Raw genomic sequence first — 27,845 nt, 5'->3', positions numbered from 1 at the left:
TATCACAGACGGCTATAAGTTGGTGTCCGTTTCAAAGCTGGATCAGACGATTTGATATCTTTTCAATTTTTTATAAATTTTCTGGAAGTAGCACAATTTTTCATGATGAATACGTGTGACAGTGATGAGAGGGAGAGAGGTCAAAAATATTTTAGTGTTTGTAATGATTCTGATCATATGCTCTAGTTTACAATTGATTCATTTGCACCTTGACAATCGTTAAGAACCAGTTTTGAAGTTTGCGAATAACGTATTTTTTATCACTCCACTCGATAATTAATATATTTTATTCATTAACTAGCTTAAGCTTATGAAGAATTTTTCTCATTTCACTTTACTCCCATCTTCTCTACCATTTTTAAACTGATTGTTTCAATTTATCATTAGATCATTTTCATTAAAACTTTCAGTGATGTTGGTTTTCGCTCATGGAAGTAGAACAGTCTGTTCTCAAGGTGTTTAAATTATTTTTCGTAAATCATATTTACTTTCTTCTATATCTGATATGTATAGAAGGATATTTGATTCGTTAAAATTTCCGAGTTCTGATTTTCGATGTGTGCTGAATAGCTGAATCCATTTTTGAGGATTTCCGACAAAGATCTCTCATAATGTGCGTGATCCATCTTTTTTGGCTATGCGACTTCAATTTTGGAAAACTTCCATAAGAGCTCCCCCACTGTAACGCCAGAATAAGACTCTCTTTATTATCAAGAATCATCTAAAACTCCGTTTCTAGTACTGCAGTTTTGAAAAATTTATAGGAGAGAGCCCCCAACTCCCACCTTTTTCCTTAGCACGATCAAAAAAAAGCCTAGAATTGCGTTTCTGGAATATCATTTTTAAAAAATTGCCGGAGGAATGGCACTGAAATTCACCTTCCACTAATATTATCAAGATCTATCAAAACTGCGTTTTTAAAGCTACAAGTTCGAAAATTTAAGTGGAGAGCCCCTCTTCCTCCCCCCCCCCAATCTCGTCAACATTATTTAAAAAATCGTCTTATATTTGGTTTTTAGGGCTTCAATTTCTAGAAAATTACGGGAGAGCTTCCGAAAACTCTTTTGCTTAACGTCACAAAGGTCGGCTACAATTGCAATTTTAGAGCTTCGATTTCAGAAAACTGCTTTTCCCTCAACCATAGATAACGTTTTTAAGACTTTCCTATTCCTATTCCTATTCAGAGTCACAACTGACTACAACTGTATTTATGTCGAGGACTGCATACTAAGTGCCTTGCCTCCATTATTTTATATACCGATAGATGGCAGCACCATCACCGGATCGAACAGTTAATGAGAATTTAGAACTAGTCCAGGAGCTAATAGCTACCTAGTACTAGCACCCCCAGAGGTATCGTTTCACTTGGAGGACATTGAGACCACGAGCATATTTAACGTCGCCCAGTCCCCTTTAATGACGACGGTGGGTCTTCGACCATCGAGGTTCGAACCCAGGACCCTCCGGCCCCGAATCCGACACTCTACCGATCGGGCTACCACGGCCCCTTTTAAGACTTTAATTTTAAATATTTTCCTGGGGCGAGCCCTAGGATCTCTTCTTTATCTAACATTGCCACAAATAGTCTAAAACTCGTTTTTAGAACCACAATTTTGAAAATAAAGGAGAGCCCTCCTTAACACAACGTTCAACTATCTACAATTGCACTTTTAAAGTTTCAATATTGAAAAATTACCGGGAAGGGGTAACCAACCCTTTTGTCCCCCTAACATCACCAGAGATCGTCTAAAACTGGTTTTAAAACTGCAAGTTTGAAAATTTTCCGGGGAGAAACCCCCGGGCTATCTAAGTGACAATAAAATAGGATTCATATTGTATAGATTCGTATTATATACATTTAATAATGACTTCATCCCAAGCCAGAAAGTTGAATCCACTCTTCCTGTAATTATTCATACGTTTGAAAAAAGAAAAAAAAAAAAAATAAGGTGAAGCAAAATTCAGGAGCACCCAAAACTTGTTTACTCAAGGTCCACGTTGTAAAATTTGGGGAGGCAAGGCAGGTCAACAATTCAATAATATTTCAGTTCAAATGTTATTTTTTAGCGCTAATCCCCCCCCCCCCTTGAATTTGACTGGAAATTATACACTCCAAAAACTTATGTTTGACCCGATTCGAAAGTGAGAAAATTTTTGGGGGGGATTTTGCGCCATTGAGCTTGGGGGGGATGGGCACCCCTGGCGTGCACAGAAATTTTGGGGCCCGTCACACTCGACTTTTACGGGTCTCTCTCCATGTTGTTTACCCTTACGTCCCTACATATATTTCACTCCTTACTTTAAAATTTTCGGGCCCCCTTCAAGTTCGGGCCAACAGGTGCCCCCCTCCCCCCCCCCCCCCCGTGCATGCCCTTGCATCTACGTATCTTCGCGTTTTTATACCGAGAATCAACAAAAAGAAAACCTACAGGAAAATGGCGAATTTACTGGCCCCAGATGTTGCTGCCCGGGGCAAAGACTTGCTCTCGCCTAGACTCGTCACTGTACAAGAGTTGATCAAATGGAAAAGTGAACAAATTGATTTAAAAAAGAATCTACGCTGTTGAAACTTGTGCGTGTGTGTCTGTGTTTGTAATATTATCTCCTCCGAACTGTTAATGTATGCCAAGTTAGTACTATAACGATAGATAGGGCTCGACCGATGGCATTTTTTGGCCGATGGGCCGATGCCGATTGTTGGCCGATTGTTCAAAGATGACAGATGGCCGATGGCCGATTGTTTCCCTCAAATGGCCGATTGCCGATGGCCGATGCCGTTGGCCGATGGCAAAAAAAAAAGTTAAAAAAAAAATAATAATTTGAATTCTGATATTTTTAATTAAGTTTTTCGCAATCACCAGTTGCGACAGGACCCTACTCATTGGAGTTATTGTTTCTAGAAACTGCTCTTGTCCCCCAAACCTGCCATTCTCCTGGGCGGTTACGTGTGTATAGTTGTGTGTGTGTAGGCGCGCATGCATGTAAAGGCTTATGTGTGCGTTGACCTGTGCATGCACGTAGGCGTGTGTGTTTCTCTGCATGTGTAAGTTCTTGTGCATGTGTAGACTTGTGTGTGCATAGACTTGTGTATGCACATAAAGCGTGTGTGTGTGTGTGTGTGTGTGTATGAGCGTGTGTAGGACATAGACGCCACCGACCAGGAGAAGTGGATTTCGGGGGACATTGCTCAGGATCGGAGGAGTCGCGCCTGCGGAGGACGGTGGGCGGGAGTGCTGCAGAGTCGGGGGGGAGGGAATAAAATCAGCGTAACGTCAAGGACAGTCAAATGAGAACATGCCAACCTTATGAAAAGAAAAAACGGGAGATCCAGTCAAAGCTTTAAGGGAGAAAAAGGGAGATTTTAAACGATGCTATAATAAGTAAAAAACACTGTTATAACAAGTATTTATTTGATTTTTTCATGAAAGAGAATTCACTCGTATAATAGCTCTTATAAGTTTGTAGATATTTCATTTTTTCAGACATCGCTATAGATGAATGTTAAACTACAACGCACGCGGTAGATCAAGGAACAAGATGAAAACACGCGGCGCAGTTAGCATGCCTCTGAAACTGAACGGTACCGCGTAAACAGCAACGGCGCATGCGTGAGATAGAAGTGGAAGTGCGAACGTGGAGTTAAACCAAAACACCATCGCCGGAAGCATTTCGGTCGACACTCCGAACGCACCCATCGAATGTTTGCCGCTCACCTTGCGTTCGACGAACCTCACCGGTCGACCGGTAAGTAACCGGTTACTAACTGCAGCGTTCTGTGATCAACCGGTTACCGCATCCGTTACCATTCTAAGCAGTTGATTGGAGCACGTGACCATTAGCTGTCACGTGATTAACTAACCGGTCGTGCTCGTCGAACGTAAGCTCACTGAGCAGTGCAGGTTTGCTCTGCTAGTCAGGCCATCTATTAGGGCTGTGAGTGACTATTTTAAGGAAAAAAATTAAGTTTAATTTTAAAAAAAAGAAAAAAACACCCGAAAAGAGTAAAAAAACGGGAGAAATGGATACTCAAACGTACAACCGGGAGGATGGAGTAAAAAACGGGAGTCTCCCGTGAAAAACGGGAGAGTTGGCAGGTCTGGAACAATAAGCAATCGTGATTGCTCAAAAAAAATCTAACAGAAATAAATTTATAAGTTTGTCAGGGATTAAAAGGATCATTGTGTCAGGCTAGGCCTAGGTCGGCACGACATACGTGACCTAGAAGGTACGTACGTGACAGGGCGAAGGGGCTACGAGACCCAAAAACTGCATACGTGCGTCCCCTAGCCCTCCGTGTTGACCGAAGGTCAGGCACCCCCTATAAATAGGACCCACCGGAGAGACGGGGGAGAAGATCGAAGAGAGAGCGACACAGTTGCGGTCGCGGAGGTTGCCGGTTTTTCTACGGGACCAAGCGAGGTCCGAACTGAACTTTAGGAGCGGGAGAGTTGGGCCTGTGATCCTGAAAGAGAACTGTAGAGACGGGAGAGATTGTGCCCGTCGTAAAGGTGGACTGTTACGAACGGGAGAGTAGTGCCCGGGTCCCCAAGGTGGATTTACAAAAACCGTGAAAGACTGAGCACCGTATATGGTATCAACGTGTCATATGTACATATGTGGATAGTTGTTGTGTACATAGATATAACTAAATAAATCGATATTTAACCCAGAATCTGTGTGCCGTGGAACCTAACTGATTGATTCAATTCACTTTACTTCCTTTCTACGAATAATGAATTGTAATCACAAAAAAAAAAAAAAAAAAAAAAAATCAGATTTCTACCTAAATTTCTATTTTATGAGTACATTCATATGTACCTAAAAAAATATTACCCTGAATTGTTCACATTACCGAAGTACATCTATCTACAAAATGGTCATCTTAAACGACTATGTATTTCTGCCAACGTTCGTATAACTTTTAAAAGGACTCCTGGAAGAAATTTATCGCAACCTCCTGTAAGGCCTCTAGTGCTGCTGTTTTAATTTCATCGTGGGGAAGAAGGCGACTTTCATGTTGAGGATGCACGGTTCGATTGGTCAATACTCTGATATGACAAACAAATAACATAACGTTTCGTCAAACTTAGCTCCGTGTGACTTTTACCTGTTCCCAGCAAAAAAAAAAAATCAATGACGCAGCTTTCTTCTGCATCACAGAACTTAGCAAAAATGGCTTCCAGAAGTGTTTCCAAAAGTTATATGAACACTGACAGAAGAAGTACATAGTCCCTCAAGGTGACCTTTTGAAGGTGGATGTGCTTCGGTAATGTGAACTATTCTGGGTAAGATTTTATACAGCTTGTCCCCCGAACTTTTGGATCGTAATACGTACAATCTGTATAGGGTGTAGTTATGCTTCTCCTTTTTTGACTGCTGTACGATGGAAAACAAAGAACAAGAGAAAAAAAGAAGAAAAACAAAGAGACTGTTTGATAACCAATTGATTTGTTTTTGTTTTTTTTTAAATTGAACATATATATATTGAACACTAAGATTTCATTAATATTGTAATAATGTATGGATTTAAGTACATTAAACAAAGTTAAAAAACATTAAATTATGTAGTTTAATCATTCAAAAAAAATTAAGAATAAAACTATGAAACCGTCAACAAATTACACAATTAAAGTGGAAAGATTGCACGTAGACATTTTTTAGTCATCAAATTAAACAAAAAAGGTAACAGATAAATTACAATGTTAAATCATAATAGGAATATTTATATACTTATTTAAAATTTATGAATAGAAAAGTTTGCATTTTTTATAAAAGCAAAACAGTGACATAAATTATGCGGAAAAAAGAAATAGCCATGAAAAGAGCGAGGTTCTTAAAACGCAGCTACAATAAACAAACTCAATATTTACACCAAGTTAATAACTGAATACATATACTACTTGATCTGATGTTTGCACACGTAATATTGAACAAATTGATTGTTTAATCTTTCATGAAGCACTACAAACAAGTTCAAATTAAACTTTTCAAAGTAACAATAATTTTCTGAAATTTAAAAAATTGCATAATAGAAAATCCTTGAAACTTTTCTATAACATATTATTAAAAATATGATGAAAACGAAAATAACTCATTCATTGATTTTATATAAATACATAGAAATAGTTACTTACAACAGAAAAAAAAATCGATAGCTATTATTGATGCAAAGAAGATGGTGCATTACGAAATATAGGTGAAACAAGTATAAGAAATACGCAAAATGACATTTCTTGACCAAAATAAATAATCGCTAAATATTTAAGAAATACTTGAAACGACGAAGGTGGGTTAGGAGGGTCACCCTCTGATTTTGGAGTAACTCACAACATTAAACTTCGGTCACAAGTTCGGCCTCATTTTTTTAGTACAGAAACGCTACCAACAACGCTTCGAGAGATTCTGAATCTACTTCAGCACTATCGAAGAAAAAATTCAAAACTCCCTTTGACTTCCGAATTACGTCACCATTCAAAGTGTCTTTAATCAATTTCTTACATTAATGCTCTAAATTCTTCCTAAACAATAGATAAAGCTTGAAAAAAATATCTTTAATTTTATGAATAGTGTTAGTTTTAAGCAACTAAGAAGTACAACTAGAGTTTAATTTCAGAAATTGAGGGAGTGGGATGAGGGGCACGCAAGCGTTCTCGGAAATACAGAAAATAGTCGTAAAAAATAGAGTTCAAAACAATCATAAACATTGAGCTGAAAAACCCTTTTAAAACTTGCACCCGAGTTTGTTTTGACGTGCAGTGGCGAATTTTAAACACAGCAAATGTTGCAATTGCGCGAGAAGCCCCATAACCATAGGAGCACCGTAAGAGTTACAAAAACGCTTATGATAAATGTTTCACAACTTCTGTGATAGAGAAATAGGGCCTCAAAATGCATTTCGACGGGCCCCAAACTTTTAATTCAGCCGAAGCGATACAGAAAAGAATGCATTACTGTGATTCATATTACAAATATCGAAAAACTGAAAATTACCGTCGGTTCAACGGGAATCTAACAAAATGAAACAGAACCGGTTTCGCCATCTCAAATTTTTTTTCCATAATCTCCAATTCGGCAATATATCACCAAATGATCGTCAGTCTGAGACGCTATATTAGTTTTCCATTGAAATAAGTAATAAATAGCCACAAAAGATGAGTAAATAGGCTTTTTAGAACACCCGATCGAAAACAAAAAAGGGAAGTGCACAACTGGAACGTACGCACACCCCACATGCACAATTTTAGCCTTCTACAGCTTACCATTTTTGGGTTATGACTTATGAGAGATACACACGTACATCCAGCCGCAAGAAACAACGCAATAATTAACTTGTTTGGTACCTGAATGCAGTATTAAAAACTCTTTCAGGTGTGACTAAATAAGAAATTCATATTGAAATTTAAGTAAACAACTTTATATGAAAACAATAACTCCCTTTACTTTGTATTAAAAAGTAAAACAACAAAGATCCTTTTTTTTTTTCAAAAACATCGGCCAATTTCATCGGCTTTTCGATGTATTTTAAGGCCGATGGGCCGATGTTTCCTGCAAGTTAGCATCGGCGGCCGATGCCGATGCCGATGCCGATTGCAAAATTGTTGAACCATCGGCGCCGATGCATCGGCCAGGCCGATGCATCGGTCGAGTCCTACCGATAGATACAGACGACATCAAGGGTAAGTCATTCCTCCTGGTCTCACTTCTCTAAACCTAAAGGAGCCGAGCATCCAGGGGTCAAAGCCAAGCGCGGATTCAATGGGGGGGTCATGGGAGTCATGACCCCCCCCCCCTAAGCCAGATCAAACATTGCACAACAGGGCCTTTTTAATCTTCCTGTTGCTGAATTTTTCGAAGGAGAAATTGAGGACCACCCAGTTTGTGAACAAATTTAAATTATATCCAAGCACAAAATTATGGGGGGGGGGGGCAAGTGTGGGTCAAGGCGGAGGTCCATGGGGTCAGGACCCCCCCCCCCCCCAGTTAGACCAAACATAACCCAACAAAGCCTTTATAATTTTCCAGTTACAGATTTTTTCGAAAGAGAAACTGAGGATCAGCCACTTTATGAACAAATTGAAACTATATCCAAGTGCAAAATTAAGGGGGGAGGGGCAAGTGTGGATCCAAGGGGGGGGGGGTCATGGAGATCATGAGCCTACTCCTCTTAACAAGTGGGGTGGGGGAAGCGTTTTTGTATTTAAATTAGAAAGATTTTCGTGCTGAGAGCTCTGGCTTTAAGCAGTTTGAAGCAACATATTGCAGTTATATATAATAGACTGCAATGCATATCTCCACACAAAATACCTGGTACGTCTAAGAAACGAGACAATGTAGAGGCTTTGCTTTAAAAAAAAAAGTAAAGAGGGGGGTGGGGCAGGGGTTAAAGTAATTTTTGTTGGATATTTGTAAACAAATTCTGGCAAATAGGTTTTTCTTTAAAAACCTGGAATTCTTTAGTTTTTTTTATTTATTTTTTTAAAAAGAGGAATATAGTGTTTGAACAGATCATTGCTAAACCTCTATTGCAGTTACATCTATATTTGCACATAAACTATTAATATTCGCAAAAGAGTTGTTTGGCGGAAAATAAATTTCTTTAAAGTGTTCGTAAAACAGTGAAACCTCGCTTAACGTACACCCCTCATTTCGGACAGTTTTTTTTTTTTTATTTTTATTTCCTCCATTTTCTAGGATTAAAACATTAAATTTCCCTTTATTAAAGTGGAGGCTCTCAAACTCGGTCACGGATACAACTTTTCTTGTAAAAAGGATTTTTACTCTCATTAAAACGGACACTCTTCGACAATTTTGGCGAAATGTGGTTAGTTTTCAATATTAAAGCATTTTTGCCGCAAACTCTGCTAGCAGGTACTAATAACGAAGTTTTGCACAAAGTGGGGGATTTTTATAAAGGACTTTTGCCAGTTAATAAATACATCATCGCTGCAAGTTGAATATCAACTGTGGGTCACGAAGTGGACACGGGAAAAGAATCAAAATCCAGTTAAAGATTTCCCTCCATGTATCATAAAACTTATCGAAGAATGTGACAAGGACATGTATCCTGGAATAAATTGCCTTCTTCGACTCATAGCTACATTGCCAGTTAGTATTGCCACAAGTGAGCGAACCTTCTCGACATTGCGGCGTTTAAAAACCTGATTAAGAGCCTAAAAATGTGAGGAACGCCTTGTGGGACTTTCTTAAATATCCACAGAGACATTGATGTAAACATTGACCACATAATCACTAGATTCGCAAAGAAGTCAAAAAGGAAGTTAAACTTTGTCTTATGAGAAAATGTGTGGAAGAAAACCGTTCAAAAATACTAAAATAATGTTTGGAGAGGACCCCGGAAATTGAAAAGCGCTCACCTTCACCAATGTTATTTTTCGTAACAAAGTTTTCATGAATTTATTTTCAAATGTTTTTTAGGATCCCTTAAGGTTAATTTAACTACTTTTTAATACATAAAAATAACTATGTAGTAAGATGTGTCATGTGTAGTCTATTCCAGTCAAGAAAAAATTACCTCCGAAAATCTAATCGTATGATAATACAAGCAATTTTTAAAAAATGATACTCAAATTGTAATATTTTGTTGTAACTCAAAAATTATTTTGATATTATCGAATGATGAATTGGGACCTTCCAATATTCGGTGCAGTATTTATTTAGTTAATATTTAGTTTACTTGTGTTTTTAATATTTCTCACAATTAGTCAAAGTCACTCATTCAATCATCTAATAAATCACCCACGTTTTATTTACTTAGTAATTTGATCAAAAATATTTTTCACAATCGAATAGAACATATTTCATTCGAAAAATATTTCAATTTTCTCTTTGCCCCATGGAAAAAAAAAAGTGAACATTTTCCACTTTTTTATTTGAAAAAACAATTTTACTGCCAAAAATCAAAAATAAGGTTTCAATGCAAGTTTTGTTATAAAATACAATGTTTTTTCTTTATATACTGTAATTTTCAAAACAAATTTCAAATTTGTTCATTTTGAAAAAGCTCAGTCATGTTAACTATTTCACTTTGCCCCACATTCCCCTATTAAAAACCCTGTATAATTTCACCGAGATGCTATAAAATAAGCGGTTTCAATTAGAAACATTGTCATAATGATTATAACACGAGGGTAAGGTTTTTAATTATACCCATACTTCATTTGAGTTTTTATAAATTAATTTATGTGTTAACTATAAAATATTATGTAACTAAGAAAATCATACCTTCATAATGTGTAAGTTTTATTGTATTTAGTTTGTAGTATATTTACATTAGTAGTATTGTATTACATTTTATTTTATGTAGAAATTATTTCTTTCAAAGTAGTTGTCGATTTGTTCTTAATACCCTGATGCAGATGACATACCATTTTGATACTAAATGCCGTTTCTATTAATATTATATGGCTTAGCCAAGAAACTACCATGCGATTTTTTTCATTCTACGTTTTTTTATAAGCTAAGAAATAAATCTATTGTTTCCAAAATAGCTTCTTGGATAGAAATGACTCTTCTAGGCTACACATTATTTTAAAATGTTAATAGTTGATTCTCTCAAAGAGGAATTAACAGACGAAACGCGGTATTAGGTTCTTCGATGAATTAAATGTATTCTGCCGCTCTGGCCTCTGACTTCTGAAGTACAGTTGACTCTTTTACCTGAACACCCAGATATTCTGAACACATTTTGATGATCCCGGGAATCACGTGTGCATTACTTTCGTCTCCCCCTATACTGAACACCCTCTTAAACTGAAGACTTTCGTTCGGTCCAATGAGTGTTCAGAATAGAGAGAGTCTATTGTACTTCCTTAGCAAACAAAATACTTTTGATCAAATATGCTTTGTGTGTTTTGTGTTCTTTTTCATGACTGAAAGTTTTATATTTATGTAAAAGAGAAGTCAATTAAAAAATTAAATGAAATAGTTGCATTAATTTTTTCTTTGGGAGGGGTCTGAACCCCCTGGACTTCCCCTAAATTCTGCTACTGACTATTCAGTATGGTATTTGTACAATTTGAAATTCTTGTTCGATTTATAATTTTTTCATTTTCATTTTAGTATAATCTAGTGCGTTGACCAACATAAATGACTGCTGCTGCTCCTAGTTCAAATTAGAAAAATCAAGCCTCCACAAAGTTTAAAAATTGTAACGGTTAGAATATACATAGTTTTCTTAGAAGCATACTGTATTTTTTGTTTTATATACAGTGACTCCCAAAAGTCTTCGTACACCTACGACTTTCAACGAAATAGTCCCCAATCAATTGGTTAGAATTAATATTTCGGAATAGGTATTTAATTATAAGATCTATGATCAATTTTTAACAAAACTACATGAAAAGTTTTTAAAAAATATTAAAATTTAATTTTTTTTTTAATCAAAAACCAAAAAGTGCCGGAAATTTTATCTTACAAAAGTCTTCGTACACTTTATAAAATGTCTATATATTACTGAATAATCTAACTTTTGATTAAGTTATTAATTAGTAGAATATCATACAGTATTCATAACACCTTTTAAACGTCTGGGAATAGATTTCATTCTTTTTCTTTCTTTTTTTTGCGTAATTTCAGAGTAAGTGTTCTACCACACTTCGAGTCTTCCTGTTTCTAGCTCTATTTTCGTTTTAAAGCCCTATTTTCGTAATCTAGCCTCCAGATATCTTTAAATACATTAGATTAAGTTAAAATCTGGAGATTTAGGGGGTGTTTTCTAAACTTTAGGACAATTTTCGTGGCACTAGACGCAAATGTTGAAAACCTTGTGCTTCTTATCGTTATCTTGATAAAAAACAAAGTTGTTTCAATAACCAAATTTTTGGCTAAGAGTTCAAAATTGGTTTTTAAAATATTTAAAGGAACAGCATGATTCATTATTTCATCAAAAAATTACAAACTACCAAGTCCTGATGCTGATATGCACCCTCACACTAGAACACCTCCACCGTCCTGATTAACTGATCCAAATAAGTTCTTAAGATTAAGTGCCTAATTTTTTCTTATACTTACAGTTATACAACAATTTAACAAAAAATGTTGAATTAATTTTTATCTGTAAGTAAGATGTGATTCTAAAACGTTTTTAACTTATTTATAATTGATTTTGCGACGAAAAACGTAAGCTTTCTGTTTTTCGCACGATCAAGATAATTTCTGCGGGAAGAGGTCCCATTTAATCCAGCTAATCAGAGAGCTTGGCGAACAATTTTAGGTGAAAATTAAATGTAATATGTTTCATTTAATGCTGCAGAAACGTTACAGCACTCAAATGTGTGTTTTTCATAAATTTTTTAACTTTAAATCTCCGATCACGCTTTGTCAACTTTGCCGGTTGACCCTTTCTTACCTTGTTTTCGGTCCGATTCCTTTCTTTAAAGCATTTTATCAAGCACTTTACTATACAAACAAATAAATTAACTAATTTAGAGACATTTCAAACCAATTTACCACTACTGTGGGGAAAAAAATCAAATTTTGAATGGTGTTTGCGGTTTTTTACGAATACCAGCCATTTTACACTAATAAGCACAATATTAAGGAATAAATTAACAAAAAAGTAAAGCCAAATGACTTATAAGGGTCAACACAATGCAAAAATATTAATAAAACGGCATATGATAATTTTAATCATGAATTTATTCGAAAATATTTGAGTGTACGATGACTTTTGTGGCGTGTTATTTCTCTGTATCTTCGTTTTCTGAGCCATTTCAAAAAGAAGATCCGTCAATATTTTGAAAAAACCAATAGGTTGTATTTAGAATGATAAAGGAATGATGTGAAAAAATATTGGACTTCATATTCGAATTCAGTTTCGAGTTATTTTGGTTTTACTAAACAATTTCAAAGTGTACGAACACTTTTGGGAGCCACTGTATGCTAATAATGCAACAACGATTTGTTGGTAAGAAAGAAACAAGCACAAGATTTCAATACCAACATTTTCAGATTCTTCATACAAAACGAAATATGGTAAAACTACAATTTAGACCGAAGAAACCCCCTTTTTTTGATGGCCATGTTGTTACCCGGCCCCCACCAAGATACCGTTGTTTGTGGGTACACGTTTGGTGACACCTCCCTTAACCGGAGCCTGGATCCGCCCTTGGTCAAAGCATCAAAATCATGAACTGTCGTCTTCCGCAGACGCACAGACGGCATTCGGCCACCGCAGCGGGCGGAGCACGCTTGTTCCTTTATTAAAATCAAAACAAACCGCTATGAGCGTAACAGATGTCATATTTTCAGTAGAAGCCTACAGCTAGTAGTAGCTAGTCTGTACAAAGATCGTGGTTGATTCCTGAAGAAGTCCTGTACAGTTTCTTTCACTCCACAGTCCAAATGGAAGCGTTATAGCTTGACCACGAAAAGAAGGCGGATGACCTTGAAGCAAAAATATCCTTTGTATAAAAAAGTAAGAAACAGCGTTTAAAAGCACAAATAAAAGATTGGAAAGTTTAAAACGCAAACACGTTTTAGAGGAAATAGCTTCCTTCCTCAGTGCAAAGCAAGCAAATGGCCCATTTGCGTGCTTTGCACTGAGAAAGGAGGCTATGCCTCTGAAACATGTTTGTGTTTTAAACTTTTTCAATCTTTTATTTGTGCTTTTAAACGTCGTTTCCGACTTTCATCTACTTCATGCACAAAGCTCATGAAGGGCTCATTTGAGGGTGAGTAACAAATATGAAATAAGGTTAAAAAACGTGGTTTTGATCATAGAATACGAGGTGATTCTGCAATAACCTAACGATGTCATGACCGGGAAGAGTAACAAAAGAACTGCTTGTCCCAGATTTTTTTAAAACCGATATACACACTTTTTTATTAACTTCTTGCCATTTGTATTTAAAAAATAACTCATTTATTTTTCTCCAAAGAAAATTTTTAAATTTCAGAAAGTCACTCTCCAGAGATGTCTGAATCTTTTTTACAAATGTACTTAAACTATTTTTAAAAAATTCATTAACATTGTACAAATTAAACGAGTACTAATAAATTATGTAAGGATAAGATAGCATTGTTTAAATGTTTTTAATTCTTTACCTAATTAAGATACATCATTTTAAAGTTTGTACTAAGGTTTTCCTGTCACTCTCCTGGCCTAGAAATGTGTTCAATAATTATAAGTTTAAGGAAAAAATTTTGAATCTGCTATGTACCAATTTGGGGTATGACTTTAGTTTACAGTTTTTTAAATCACTGCATTTGATGAACTTTGTGTTCTGATTGCAAAAAACTTATTGTTGCAGTTGCATCTGAAAAAAACTTCCCACACGAATTCATTTTAAGTTTAATGTACTAAATGTACGGTGCTGTCACCTGTAACGATTAAAATTGTAGAAGTTTTCATAGAATAGTGTTGTTCGTGATAAAATGGCAAATAACGTTTATACGTTCGTGAAAAGCGTTATTTAAAATTATGTATCTGAATAATTGATAACTCATAGGAGAAATCTCCAATCCTCCCTGTCCTCCGAGATATTGAACAGTGTAATGGGGTCTTAGTAGAACGATTCATGACGTATTCTGTTCTAGGACTGCACCATGGAGAAAATACCAGTTACAGATGCAAAATCCCACAAATTTTGAACTATAGAAACAAACCCGGAACTTGGAGGGACATTGGGCATTTTGGAACTTCATCTTTAACGTAATTATTTAAGGTTTTCTTCAGGTGGCACTTAGTAACAAGATATTGCGAAACTAAAATGAAACAAAAACTGAAACTACAATTGGTCAAGAGTTTTCACTTTTAAAAAAGGTGGTTTATGTCTGAAAAGTATATTGGCAATGCTGGTGCATTTAATCGGATATTATTAAGAATGTTCTTAGATGTTATTCGGAGGGATGATTTAATATTTATATACGAGTTATGTACAACTTTCCGAGTTCCTTAAAGAAACAAGTACATACTAAATTATTTTTCCTCTCTAAATAGAAGATAGAATCCCCACGCTATACATGATCCCATTTCGTGTTCTGTCATTCCTAAATGGAGAAAATCAATGTAAATACTGTTTGACTTCATTTCAAATACATGATAGGAGCCCGATTGTCACGAATAAAATTTTGAAATTCAATTGTTCTGTAGCCATGAACTACCTATAACTTGTGCCTTTACAAATTTTTTGTCAATGTAGGGTAAACGCACCAGTGCTTGGTTGATCTCCAGAAGTCTACTCCAAAGACATAAAATAGCATATAAATAACATAACTCTAGTTTAAAATCAAATATGACGTATTCCCGAGTTCACGTACCTATCTCCAACCATCAGTCAATAGCAGTAAAGCGAGAGTTTTTTTTTTTTTTTTTTTAACTAGTAATAAATCTTTTCCCTTTTAGCGGTGTGTTCGTCTTTCTACTCTTAGTTTGCCATTCCTCTTATTTTTCAGTTAACTGGAAACACCCATCCTTAAATGGCAGAAGCTCTGTTTCGTCCTATTTTTAGTAAATTTTATACAACGAAAGATGCACACTTCGAACATTTGCGAGTGAAAAAAAAACTTTCATTTTATCTTTATCCATCATTTATAGTGCTAAGTGTAATAGTTCATGAAATATAAAATTTTTAGAACCGGAATATTCTTTAATGCTAACTCTGTATAAACATTTCTTTGAACCTAATTGTGCTTAAAGGAGTAGGCCGACCATTACGTATTGATTTTTTCTGAATTTCCAATGGCACTCTGAGGTGCTCGATTGATTTCCCCATAGTCTTTTAGTCGGCATTTAAAATGACTTTTCTAATTCGTGTCAAATAAACTATAGTAAGATAAGATAAAAATCTATTTCTTTTTAAGAAAATGTTTTCTTTTATCCGAGCGTATTCCGTTTGAAACATTCCTTCTAATGTTTATTTTTATGCAAGAATTTCTAAAACAGGTTTCGCAAATTCCATCAGCCGAGGCGTCAATAATTTAGGCTTTAGCGTTGAACTATTTAGTAGTAAAGCTGACAAGCGTGTCTTCATCGTTGTACTTAACAAATCTTATATTATCAAGCCAATAATTTGATTTCTTATGATCCATGTTAAGCAACAGGAAAAGATTTCAGAAGTAAGGAATTATGAAGCATTGCTTCTACAATTACGCTTGATCAAACTATTTCAACGAGTATCATAATTGGAGTTATTCTTTCTATTACTCGCTATGCTAAATTTTTATGCTTTATCAAAAGCTTCACTTGGGCGATATTGCATTAGGATAGTAATTAATTTCCAACATTGGTACTATTTCTTATTACTGCATCTAGCCAAATCTTTAATTCATTGGGTTATCGAGTGCAAAGATAAAAGTTACGAAGATTTCAAGACAGTAAAATTCTCTTGTAAACACTACAGTAACTTTATAAGTAATAAAATTTATAAGTGTAAGAAGTTGTAATTAGTTTTGCTTTAAATTTCTCTCCCAACATCTACAGCACCGAATTTAATTTTAACTGTTAACTGGTTGGACCCTTGCTGCAGAAATTAGTAAATGAGAGAACAAGCAAGAGCTGAAGTAAAGGCCCCAAGTCACGTGACTCAACGACTAGTGGGTTGATACTTTTTATGTGAAACTAGCAAAAGAAACTTATTTCTTCCGATGCTTTAAAATTTATCATGTGACTTTGGGTCTTTGCTTTACGAATGAAAGTATTCACTCCCTCAATTTGATATCTTCTCAATGGTTGGATCTGAATTAAGTTCTCTATTTCATGATAGAGAAAATTACGCTGCATTAGTTTGTTGCAGTACGTCGCGGTTAAGCTAAAAAAAATTGAAGAGATCCTCGTAGTAAAAGTATAAATGAATTTTATTAAAGTTAAAATGATTATTTACAATGTAGTTAAAACAAACCTTTTAACAAGTTACCTTAATCAAGTTATTTACAACAGTATCACAAATAGTTTAAAGCAATGTAACTGAAAATGCAACAGCAAAACAAAACATTACTAAAACAGAAAATTTTCTGCTTGGAGCAGAATTTAAGCACTGGTCAACATTATCGCTACACAGAGTCTCTAACCCAGCCCCATGCGTATGAAGTATTTCTTCAGATATCAACTCTGAAGCTTGGACATCACAAGTGTTCTCTACTGCCTCTTTGGCGCAACTTCCAAGATTTTTATATTCGCTGAAATAAAAATGGTAATTTCTAAAATATTTTTTACAAATCTCAGATCAAAAAGTTGATAAATTAATATACTCAGTCAAGTAATTAAATGTAAGTACATCTTTAAGTAATTGAAGTTTTGAAAATTGTCATCAAGGTAAATTATTTCTGCAATAAACAAACCGGTTATTATCAGAAAACCAATATTGTGTTATACAAATTGTAAATACAGTAGAGCTAGCTTATAACGAACACAAAAGGACAGCAATATATTTGCTCATCATTCGCTCATGGAAAAACGGGCTAGTGGGAAAAAAAATTCCACATAATTACTTTTTTTCCTGGTTCTATATAGCACCAAGAAAAAATACGATAGTATAATAATGAAAAAAAAGAAAAATTAAGTAAGTATCAAGCTAAAGAATTTAGTAAAACAGGTTTTTGAAAGGATAAATTTTTTGCCCTCATGTTCTAGTTTTCTAAATATGAGATCTTAATGTCTAGCTAAATTGAGAAAAGTCGACAAATTTAGCTAGTTTCGGTGAATAATGGAATACTTCTTTCACACGCTTTGCAGATGGATGTCCTGCCATTTGCAGATTGAAATTGAGAGTTATGTCCAGTTTCTCGCCAAGTTTTTAAACTCTGCTCTTTTCTCAAAGTTTCGGCAGATTTGACGACCTTATATATCCATAACTGAAAAACAAGGGCAATTAATTTTTACGTCAAAAAAAAATATGCTTTTTCAATTACTGCCTTTACTACCTATTCAAACTTATTTTCATTTTTTCACTATTCGAGTCGTTCCCTGGTCAGAAGAAGTTAGTTTTAACTGCGTTCTTGCATCTTTGTTATTCTTTTATGACTACTCATGACTAGGAAAAACAACGCCATTTGTACCTCTTATCCAAGTTCATAAAGATAGCGAATTTCTGAATTCCAAAAGAACTTTTCTAAGAAAACAGCAACTTTTTCGATTTTTCATTTCTTTGCGTCTTTGTTATCTATTGTAAGTTAGCTTAATTGCACAGGCTTGCTTTTTTGGTTCCCGCTGAAAAAAGGCGCCAAAAAAAAAAGTAAAATTGTAACATTTCCCCATTGTTAGTATGGAATCTAAGTGAAGTGAGGAAAAAAAAATCTTTGTTTGGCCCCCTGTTGTACACACATTAAATTGGTAACCAACGAGAAATGGGTACATGTCCTTATGCAAGTGCATATGAAGTTACTTCTAAAATGCATATTTTTATACATTTATTTTATGCATTCTTAAGTTCTTGCCCATACTTATAAAGTAAATACAGAAAAGGGAACTTTCAAACTTGAAGGAATGAAGTTTCGTTATAGTGCCTAGAAAGAGCACTATAGTTTCGTTGCAGTATAAAACCGGAAATTTCAATAACCAATAAAAAATTATAAAAGAAGCAAAAAAAAAAAAAAAAAAGAAGTTTCTCAGAACGAGGAGAACTCACAACTGTCGCAGGTTCAAATAATTATACGCAAAAATTCCGTTCTGCTGACCCGACTAACAGATGTTGCCAAGTTCAACAAATCGAAACATTTAAGTTTTTTCTAAAAAAGTTGAAACTAATTTGTGTTCGTTTGCAGTAGAAATTAAAAACTCAAATCATAAAAGTGTCCCATTCATAGTTTGTTTTAAATTTTTAGTCATCTTGAACCTGCACAACAAAATGAGCTGTCCTGCCAATATAAACAGAACTATGTTCCGAAAGCATCTTACATTTGTAAATTGTGCATTTAAATTAAAAAGGCAGTAGCATGTAATATAATCCATTACTTTATTTTTGATTTTAACGTATTTAATGAATCATAGAGCATTAAGGTTAGTTCTTTAAAAGAAGGTGATCAATTTCCTGCGTTGACAGCCAGTAATCTCATTTTTGCATAAAAGGTTCTGTTAAATCTCCTTTTTAGCTGCGGCGAGAAAAAATTCTAATTTGATTAGGATTTTCCAATGCCCTAAAAGATCACATTTGTAAGAATCGAGTACAAAATGCAGTTACAAGAGCACAATGTAAATATAAGTCATTGCCAGAAAAGAACAGCGGAGATTGCCAGAATTCACTGGTTGACCACAATTTTATAGGTGCTTGCAAATTGCCAACACTGAAGGTTATAGTTAGTCATTGAATCTCAGACACTTTTTTACTTATGTTTTATCGAGCTCTTTTACAGTTGGATATTGCGCGCGTTTTCGCATCTGATCCTTTCCTAATAAAGTCCTTTTTGGGTACCTGAACATCCATAAAAGGTATTAAGACTTTTCTCGACAAAGAGAAAACAGGCGATTATCAGGTTTCGTATTCTATGAAGAAATAAAAAAATATCTGGGCTTTAAATTCCCTTATACAAATTCATAAATATATGTCTGATTAAACAGTTGTTTTCCCTAAACTAAAGAAAATTACATTCGCGTCATATTCATTAATTTCATTCTTTATAATTATAGAAATGAATCGGTTAAAACGAACACTATAAAGAATGAAATTTAAGTGCATGCGGGTGACAGGGGAGCAACTTACAATTATTTTGTTTAAAAAACTTCTTTTCAAAAGGGATTTCTGAAAAATAAAATATATTTCGTTTAACAAAAAACAAAATACTTGCCAACATATTGCATTCCAATGCGATTCTTCCTTATCTCCAATGCTTTGAGGAGTTATCTTAGTCTTTAGGCATTGCTCAAAACTAGTACTTGAACTTTTGAAGCAATTTTCATTCTTTCTGACACCTGTTGGAAGATATTTATGAGCCAGGTAACCTAAACTACAATCAATAAAAATGGGCATTTTTTCCAATAAGTCTTTTCACGAAATTTATTATTTATGCTTTTTTGGAGGAAAAGCGTGAAAGACTTTAATGCAGATGCTGCTTAATGCTGAAAACCAAAATTCGTCAAAAAATATAATTAATGAAAAATTGGAAAGTGGTTTTGAGATGGGGAAAATGTTTATCGTATCCCCTCCCCATAATAAGTTAATTAAGTAGTCCGGCAAAGAATTACTGTTTTTTGTCCGAAAGAGCTCGGCGAGGACACTTCATTCCAATACTTGATTTTTGATATCAGCAATTTTTTGTTCAATTTTGAAAAGTCCAAAAAAATTAACACTGGCACCCTCGAGGGAATTTAAAGCAAATTTACATCCCAAACTTAAAGGCAGATTTGCTAATAAAAATGTTTGTTGGAAAAAGATCTTGAGAACATAAAGATAACCTTTCAGATTTAGTTATCTTAAGGGTATATTTGAACAATTAAATTTGTTTTAACATTAACGCATACGGTATAATTTCTAGCCTTTTTATCTGAGAAACCAACCAAATTCAAAGCGTAAATGTACTTACTATGAATTAATTATAATGCATAGTTATAATATTTAACTCATAGTATTAATGTATAATTTATAAATATTATTATAATGCATTATTGTTTTCTTTAAAAAGTTAATATATATATATTTCTTTTGGCAACGGAAAATAAAAAGAAATTCTGGGCGATTTATTTTTAATGGATGGAAAGAGCTGCAAACTATTTTATTTTTGATGAAAATTTATTTTAGATCGCTTTTTACTTATTTTCTTAAGTTTATTTTTATATTTTTTGTTTATTTTTTTAATTTTCAGCAACGGGGGGGAGGGGGAGAGAAATCCGTGGCGCATTATTCTTCCCAAATAGAAGGGCTTCAAACTATTTTTTTTTCTTTGTGATAAAACTTCTAATAGTTTTTAAAAAATCAAAATAGAAATTTTTGTGGAGAAACTAATATATATTAGCTGCTTTTTTATTGTTTAAAAGGTGCTGCTGCTTTGTTTATTTCTTACGTATCTATTTCAGATTAAGTGAGGCATACTTTGTGTTTAGAAACCAGCTGTAAGTATTAAAGGTATGATTGATACAATTGGCAGTCTGTTAATTAAAAGAATATAGATTCAGATTCTAAAAAGCCGATGTTGGAATAGGGGAACAGGCTCGTTTAGTTGTCGACGGAACTTTGTTAATACTGCTTTAAGGCTGCTACTAATCTTCTGTATTTTCACAAAGCTCTTACCTTAAGTTGTTCCACCCCTTTATTTTTCAAATTAAAGGTGGTTATTTTAATTTTTATTACTATTATTCAGACCGACTTTAAAAACTAAATATGAATTTTTAATCACTAAAAAATTCAATTTCTTGAGAAAAAAGGGAACGATTACGTTTGAATTTCGTAACTATTACTTTCCTTTACCTGTCCACAGAAGTATCGTATTTTCATAATTTATTGCACAGTGTATTCCCACGTACAGCCAACTCTTGATGACTTGAAATCCCGAAGAACCAGCTAAAACCTTGAGATATATATGATTCAAGTTATGGAAGGGATATTTCAAATTGCAAGGCTTCGAGAGTTTACTATTGGGAGTACAATATGTGCTTTTTTGTAATCTGCTATAATAAATTATAGCAATGAAAAAGCACCAAGTTCGCCATAGAATTTATGGCGAGTTTCCCTGATTATTTTTTCTTATGAAACAAATTTTTCAAGTAGCCAGAATTCCCCATTCTCCACTCTCACAGCATTACATTTTTAATAAGTTCCGAGTCATGTTTGGAATGTGTCAACTTTCATCATATTCATGAATTTAGATTTCCAGCAGAGAGATGATTCGCTCCCACACTACTTTACCAAAACGGACGCAAATCATGGATTCTCAAAGTAGGTGCCACTGAGAGAGGCGAAGGGTGCCGCGAAGTGTCCATGGTATTTGTACGTATGTTATATAATAGATTATTCAAAGGATGCCGCGAAACCAAACAGTTAAGAAATCCCTGATTTAAATCAATACATAAAGATGGAAAAGAAAGTGACAATTTACAAATTTTCAAAGTGGCTACCTTTAGGATTAGTACAGAGCCTTAAACATGTCACAAAATTTTCGGCTCCGGGCCGCAACTCACGGTTATTTTATCTTATGCCTTGTTTAAGGGTTTCTTTTGGGATGCCAAAGATTAACGAGGGTTAGCGCACACTCTTTTCTCTACGATGGATCAAACAGAATAATCCATTGGGTTCAAATTCTGGGGTAAACGGTGGCCATTCCTGAGCTAAAATGAAGTCCGAAAATGTGTCTTGCACCAGTCTTGAGTGCCTTTAGCTCTGTGTGCAGACGTGGAATCCTGTTGGAAGGTCCATCTTTTGTTTCCAAAGAACTATTGTGACCCAGGTAAGATAACATCTTCCAAAATGCTTTTGCTATACGTTTCTCGACTAATTTTATGCCCTGATCAGCAAGTGATATCTTCCAACTAACACATATCCTACCCCAAACCATTAGATTAGGGTCGTTGACACCGTTCAACAATGCAAAAGGGTCTTGGAGACAAGGATGTGTGCTAAACTTCCTAAAACTTTGGCATCGCTAAAGAAATCCTTTTGCAAGGAATGGGATGAAATAGCAAGTCTGTTGCGACCCATAGCTGAAAATTTTGAGTCACGTTTTAAATTCTGTATTAAGGCTAAAGAAAGGCTTAGAAAATTTGTAAAATGTTAGACGAAATAATGTATTCATATTTATTTTGAAGTTTGGTTGTAATATTTTCATTAGCATTAAAGTTATGGTGTATTATGTGTGCCTAAGTTACTTTTTGTCACCCTACAAACTATGTAAATAGTTTGAGCATTTGATTTATTACTACAAACAATTATTCTAGCAGAAATACATTAAGTAAAACATTTCAAACAATATTTATTATAATAGATTACAGTTTATTTCAAACTTTCTTACCCAATATGAAATCCGATTCTGGAGTACACATCTCGTCAACGTATGCTTTTGTATCATTGATCGTTTTGCCAAAGTCTTTGTTATCTTCGTTCAGGCATTGGTCTTCAAAATCTTCCAAACATTCTATCGTTTCGTTGCGCACTCTGGATAAAATGGAGTATTTAATGAGTACCTCACGAAAGTAGACATTTTAAAGGTTGCTTACTTTGGGATTTCAGAAATTTCCGATTTGCCGAATGGAATTCGGAAGTTTTGCCAAATGTTAAAAAATGGGGTAAGCACCCAATTATATCGAATGAAACGGGCCGTTCGGGAACTTAAAAATTGCAATATTGCTGCTGTGTTCCCACATTTGCCCAATTCTCAGAAAAGTTTATCGAATAAGCTCATTTTTGGGAGGTCATTGACCTCCCTTCAGGGCACCCCTGGCTAAAAGCATAGCATCAAGTTAAAAAAGTTACGTTAAAATTACAGTAGAATCTATTGACCACTGTGACTTGAATCTGACTTCCTTTGGTAAATCGAATATTCTGTATAAAAGAGCTATTGAAAATGCATGTCAGGGGATAGTAGAAACTGAACTCAGGCTTCACACATGCTTACAAAACATTTACAAAAAAATTTCGGCGATACCAAGGTAAGCAAATTTTTTCAGTAAATGTCACAAGTGAAAAAAATGCAATATATACTTAAGACATAATATAAATCAATACTTATTACTCGAACCATGCTCCAAGAAAGAACTATCTCAAATTTTATTACAGAAAGGTGAAGACGCTGTTCGTTCACTTGCTAAAGAAAACTGTATTAATCTACAGATGGTTCCTCTGACATTGACTAATAGAGGAGGCGCAGGCATCTCCATCATTTATCCCTCGGGAAATAACGTCAAGCCCTAAATATCAACTCGTCAAATCACCTCAAACTTGACTAGCGAACTTATTGCTGTTAAAGAGGCTCTTTCTTACTGTTTCTCTTCCCCTACTCCTAAAGACCTGGAAGAAACTGATTTTTTCCAAATCAAAATCAGCACTCGAAGCCATACGTAATGGTATGGTAATTTTCTTCTCCATTCACTCAAGATATCTTGCGTTCTTCATGGATCCCCGCTCATGTCGGAATTGAGGGAAATAAGTGTGCAGATGCTCTTGCAAAGGAAGCATGTAACCAAGATCAACCTCTAGCAGCCACCTTCACAGACGTGAATGCTTTTGCCAGGCGAAGGATCTACAATCAGCATTTCAAGGCAACAATCCCCGACCTTCACTGCCCAAGAAACCTCTTCTACAATAACTAGGCTACGTATTGGGCATTTCAAGGACATTAAAATATTACCAACTAATATTAAATTCTATTCCATCTGCAAGCACTGTCCCCATTCACAACTAACCTCTGATCTTGTTTTTAATTGCCAGGCCATTATTCGCTCCCTCCTCCAACTTTGAGCACCTTCAATTGAAATACTCTACAGCCTTTGGGCTCCAGAGTTAGCAGATCTAGTCATCAAGACTTTTGAAGGTATCTAAACCTTTCGCACTCTGCACTTCATTCGACACGACAACAATTTTTATCGTATCGTTAGTAATACAGTTCAATTTATTTTTCGTACCTTAATTTTTAACATTATACGCAGTAAACAAATAAGTACTGTACTTTATAACATTTCTTACTTTCACACTCGATCGCTTTCAATTTTAATGGGATTTAAACAGAAAAATAGAATTATATAGTGTTTCAAAAATTTTGCTAGTGTGTTTGAGAAAAAAGTTATAGAAATTCATAGACACGGATGATTTTTCCGCAGTAGAAATTGTTGCCTCCGATGATCTTGAAGTGACGTTTACTTACGAAAAGATAAAAATCCAATTAACAGACTTCGGTAAAACGCGACTTCGGATAATAGAGGTTCAACTGTAGTACCTAACTAAAATTATTTTACACTTGACAAATGAGGAAACTAAGGCGATTAATTTAGATGTTCTTAATTTGTAATCTTGGAAGAGTACAAGTACTTCGAAGATAATTTCTACAAAAGCTGAAGTCCTTTTAGGTAACCTAATTTGTAGTTCCTTAGTTTTCTTCAAAACATAGTTATATATATATATTTTACTTTTACTGTCTGGTGTCCCCTCAAAAAACCAGGGTTTTACTTAGAGGCGTCTAGAACAGTTATTTTGTCGTGTTCTCTCTGTTTATGATCTACTAATGTGTCAATTTTTCCGATTGAGGAAAAAGTAAAACAATTTTGAATTACCATTATTGAAAGCTAATTTTCGTCCGGTTGTTTTAGATGGTTTTCTCTCCCGCGCTACTTGGGGGAAAATTGGGTAGTGACGCTCAGCGGATAATCCCTCTTACTCAAATATTTCTAAACAGAACTACATGGGAAACCTGTGATCCATATCCGCTTGCAGCAAAATCCATTGAAAATGTCTAGGATAGTCATTTTTGGAAGGAAACAGTATTATAAACTGTTTTCGTAATCTCACCTTATTGTTCGAAACAAATTTAGTTTAATTAAAAAATTCTACAGCATTTTATTTGAATGCAAGTTAAAACCATTTTCAGATGTTAATTGACTCATTACACCTATAAAGTATGTACGTTCAGCCGTACGTTCATGCTTATATTTACGGTACTTTGTTAAGCCTGCTTTGTTGCATTGTATTAAAATCCAACATGGCCATGAAGGGTTATAGCGCTCACGTAAGTTGATAAATGTTGAAACCAGTTGAAAAGAAAACATTAAATGATACTCAACTGCATGATGACCACCTAAATAATTTTCTTCAAATCTGACAGAATACGGAGACAAATGCGCTGCTTTTGTGATGGATTACAAAACGAGATTTCACTACAATAAAAAGTTCGAAAGTGGTTACATAAAGCCTCGAATAGTAGTCACTCATTTAGTGACCTGAACAACTCATACAACTAACGTATGTGACCTGAACTGAAATTCTGTATTTATAAAGTTTGAGCATAGTTACCCTACCGTGCGCGGCATTACCCTTCAAATGTTCTTAATACACTTTTCGAAATTGATTGCAAACTGTTCCTCATGCTTTAGCATAAGCATTTGTTTGTTTGGTTTAATGCCCATAACTTACACCATTGCTTTGTGCTAAGAAAAGATTCCACGGTCTTCATTCAATTTAACATGTACATCTAAGTCAACATTCTGGATAATATCTGTACCTCGGAATCAGAGGAACGTTAGTCACAAATTCGATAGTTTTACAGTAGAGAGGAAAAACTTTTCTGGAGCATGCAAAGGATGGGACGCGTGCTCTTTTAACCCTGGTAAAAAATTGAAAAATTTTTTATAAAGAATTTCGTTCACTTGGCTCGATGCGGGATAGGCTTCTACATACAATGCACTAATAAAAATAAAATCTCAATTTTTGGACTTACGTCCTACTGCCTCGGAGGTACAGATATGATTGAATTTTTTTAGGATCTGTTATAAATAAACAATCATTTTAACTGATTTATTCCATTTATGAATAAAGTTTTTAAAATAAAAGTTTCACTTTGATTTTTGATCTGTTATGCATAATATTTAAGACAAGCAAAAATTGAAAGTTTTTCATCACTTTTCATGATCAGAAATATCCTCAAATTCAATACGATGACATAAAACTATCTAGGTTTGTGACACATTCCCAGGTTTACTACCTTTCAGGCGAGACAGAATTCGCAGTTTTGATTTCAACTTTATATTTATTTCTAAGGAATTTTATGCCTCCGTCACAGACTTCAAGTGCACAATTCTTATTTTACACGTAAACGTCTTGCGTTAATAGACAGATGATGTAAGGACAGATATATACATTAAGAAGATATCTTAACTCAAGTGACATTTTTTTAACGTACTAATTTATTTAAAACTTAAACCCGATGCTCTTTCCTTCTCTTAAATCCTCACAGAATTAGTTTGAATAATTGCTTGGATATATATGCAATATTAAAATAGGTGCTTGGTGACGTAAAAGCGGTGTCCTGTCATTAATTTCGTGATTCAGGAAAAAAATCAACTTAAACTTTACATTGTTAAATTACAAAAACCAACAAGCACGCAAATCACGTGTTGTGTGTACTGTAGTATCACAGAGTAAATAAGTTTAAAATAGCCTTCGGTAAAAGTGTGATCCCCCCCCCCTTCCAAGTTATGTCTCGTCTGTTAAGTTGCGATATGGTATGAAATTTTAAGAACAATTATTCATCACATCGTTTAGTATTTCTATATTCTTGTGGGATGCCTCAAGAACTATTTTTAAATTTCAAGTACGGAAAAACAAAAATAACACTTACGTGCAGGAAGAGTTCAAATTTTTCTCAGTTAGTGTTATTCCAGACGGGCTGACAAATCTCAAAAACTCTGTAATACAGCATCTGAAGTTCTCAAAGTCACATTCGGCAAAAACCGAAGATGAAAATGCTAAAAAATATTTCAAAATGTTACGATTAAAACTCGGGGATTAAAAGGCGAAACGAAGCAAAAATGAATTCGACTACCACCATACTAACATGCCCGGAAACAAGGTTCTAAGTCAATAATAAAACAAATTAGACGTCATGCGCCATTTTTGGCAGCCCCCCCCCCCCCCTGCAACTTTAACTTAACAAGCCGAGCTTAAAAAACCTTACCAGGCTACGCCCCTAATAAGTAATATTAGGAAATCCATTTATTTTCAGATGGGAACGCTCAGAGAAATGACTCTTCCCCTGCCGCTGCACTATTATTTTCTTTATTTACAAAAGAAAAAATATTGTTATTTATTTAGAGCCCTCTAATATAGATTGTCAGAGTTTGAAATTAAAGTAGTCCAATATTTGACTTCAAAGAAAATTATAGACTGCAATTATGAAATACAACCATTTTTTAGTACTTTAGTAATGAATCAAACAAAGTTTTTTAGTTTAAAATGTTGCTTCTATGAGTAGCTGAA

At 34.7% G+C, this 27,845-nt stretch overlaps 1 protein-coding gene across 1 annotated transcript in view; it reads right to left on the bottom strand.

Annotated features, from left to right (window-relative positions):
* Positions 1-27,845, bottom strand: part of LOC129216523 (uncharacterized) — a 51,848-nt gene that overhangs the window by 22,488 nt on the left and 1,515 nt on the right. The window contains exons 2-5 of the mRNA XM_054850737.1: positions 27,208-27,334; positions 22,894-23,036; positions 19,737-19,864; positions 15,173-15,197 (exon numbers count right to left, since the gene is read on the bottom strand). Coding sequence (XP_054706712.1) covers positions 15,173-15,197; positions 19,737-19,864; positions 22,894-23,036; positions 27,208-27,334 — 423 coding nt within the window. The remainder of the gene's footprint in view (positions 1-15,172; positions 15,198-19,736; positions 19,865-22,893; positions 23,037-27,207; positions 27,335-27,845) is intronic.

The sequence above is a fragment of the Uloborus diversus genome, chromosome 2 (assembly GCF_026930045.1).
Source record: "Uloborus diversus isolate 005 chromosome 2, Udiv.v.3.1, whole genome shotgun sequence".
NCBI classification, from domain to species: domain Eukaryota; kingdom Metazoa; phylum Arthropoda; class Arachnida; order Araneae; family Uloboridae; genus Uloborus; species Uloborus diversus.
This window is presented reverse-complemented; position numbering and strand designations above follow the sequence as displayed.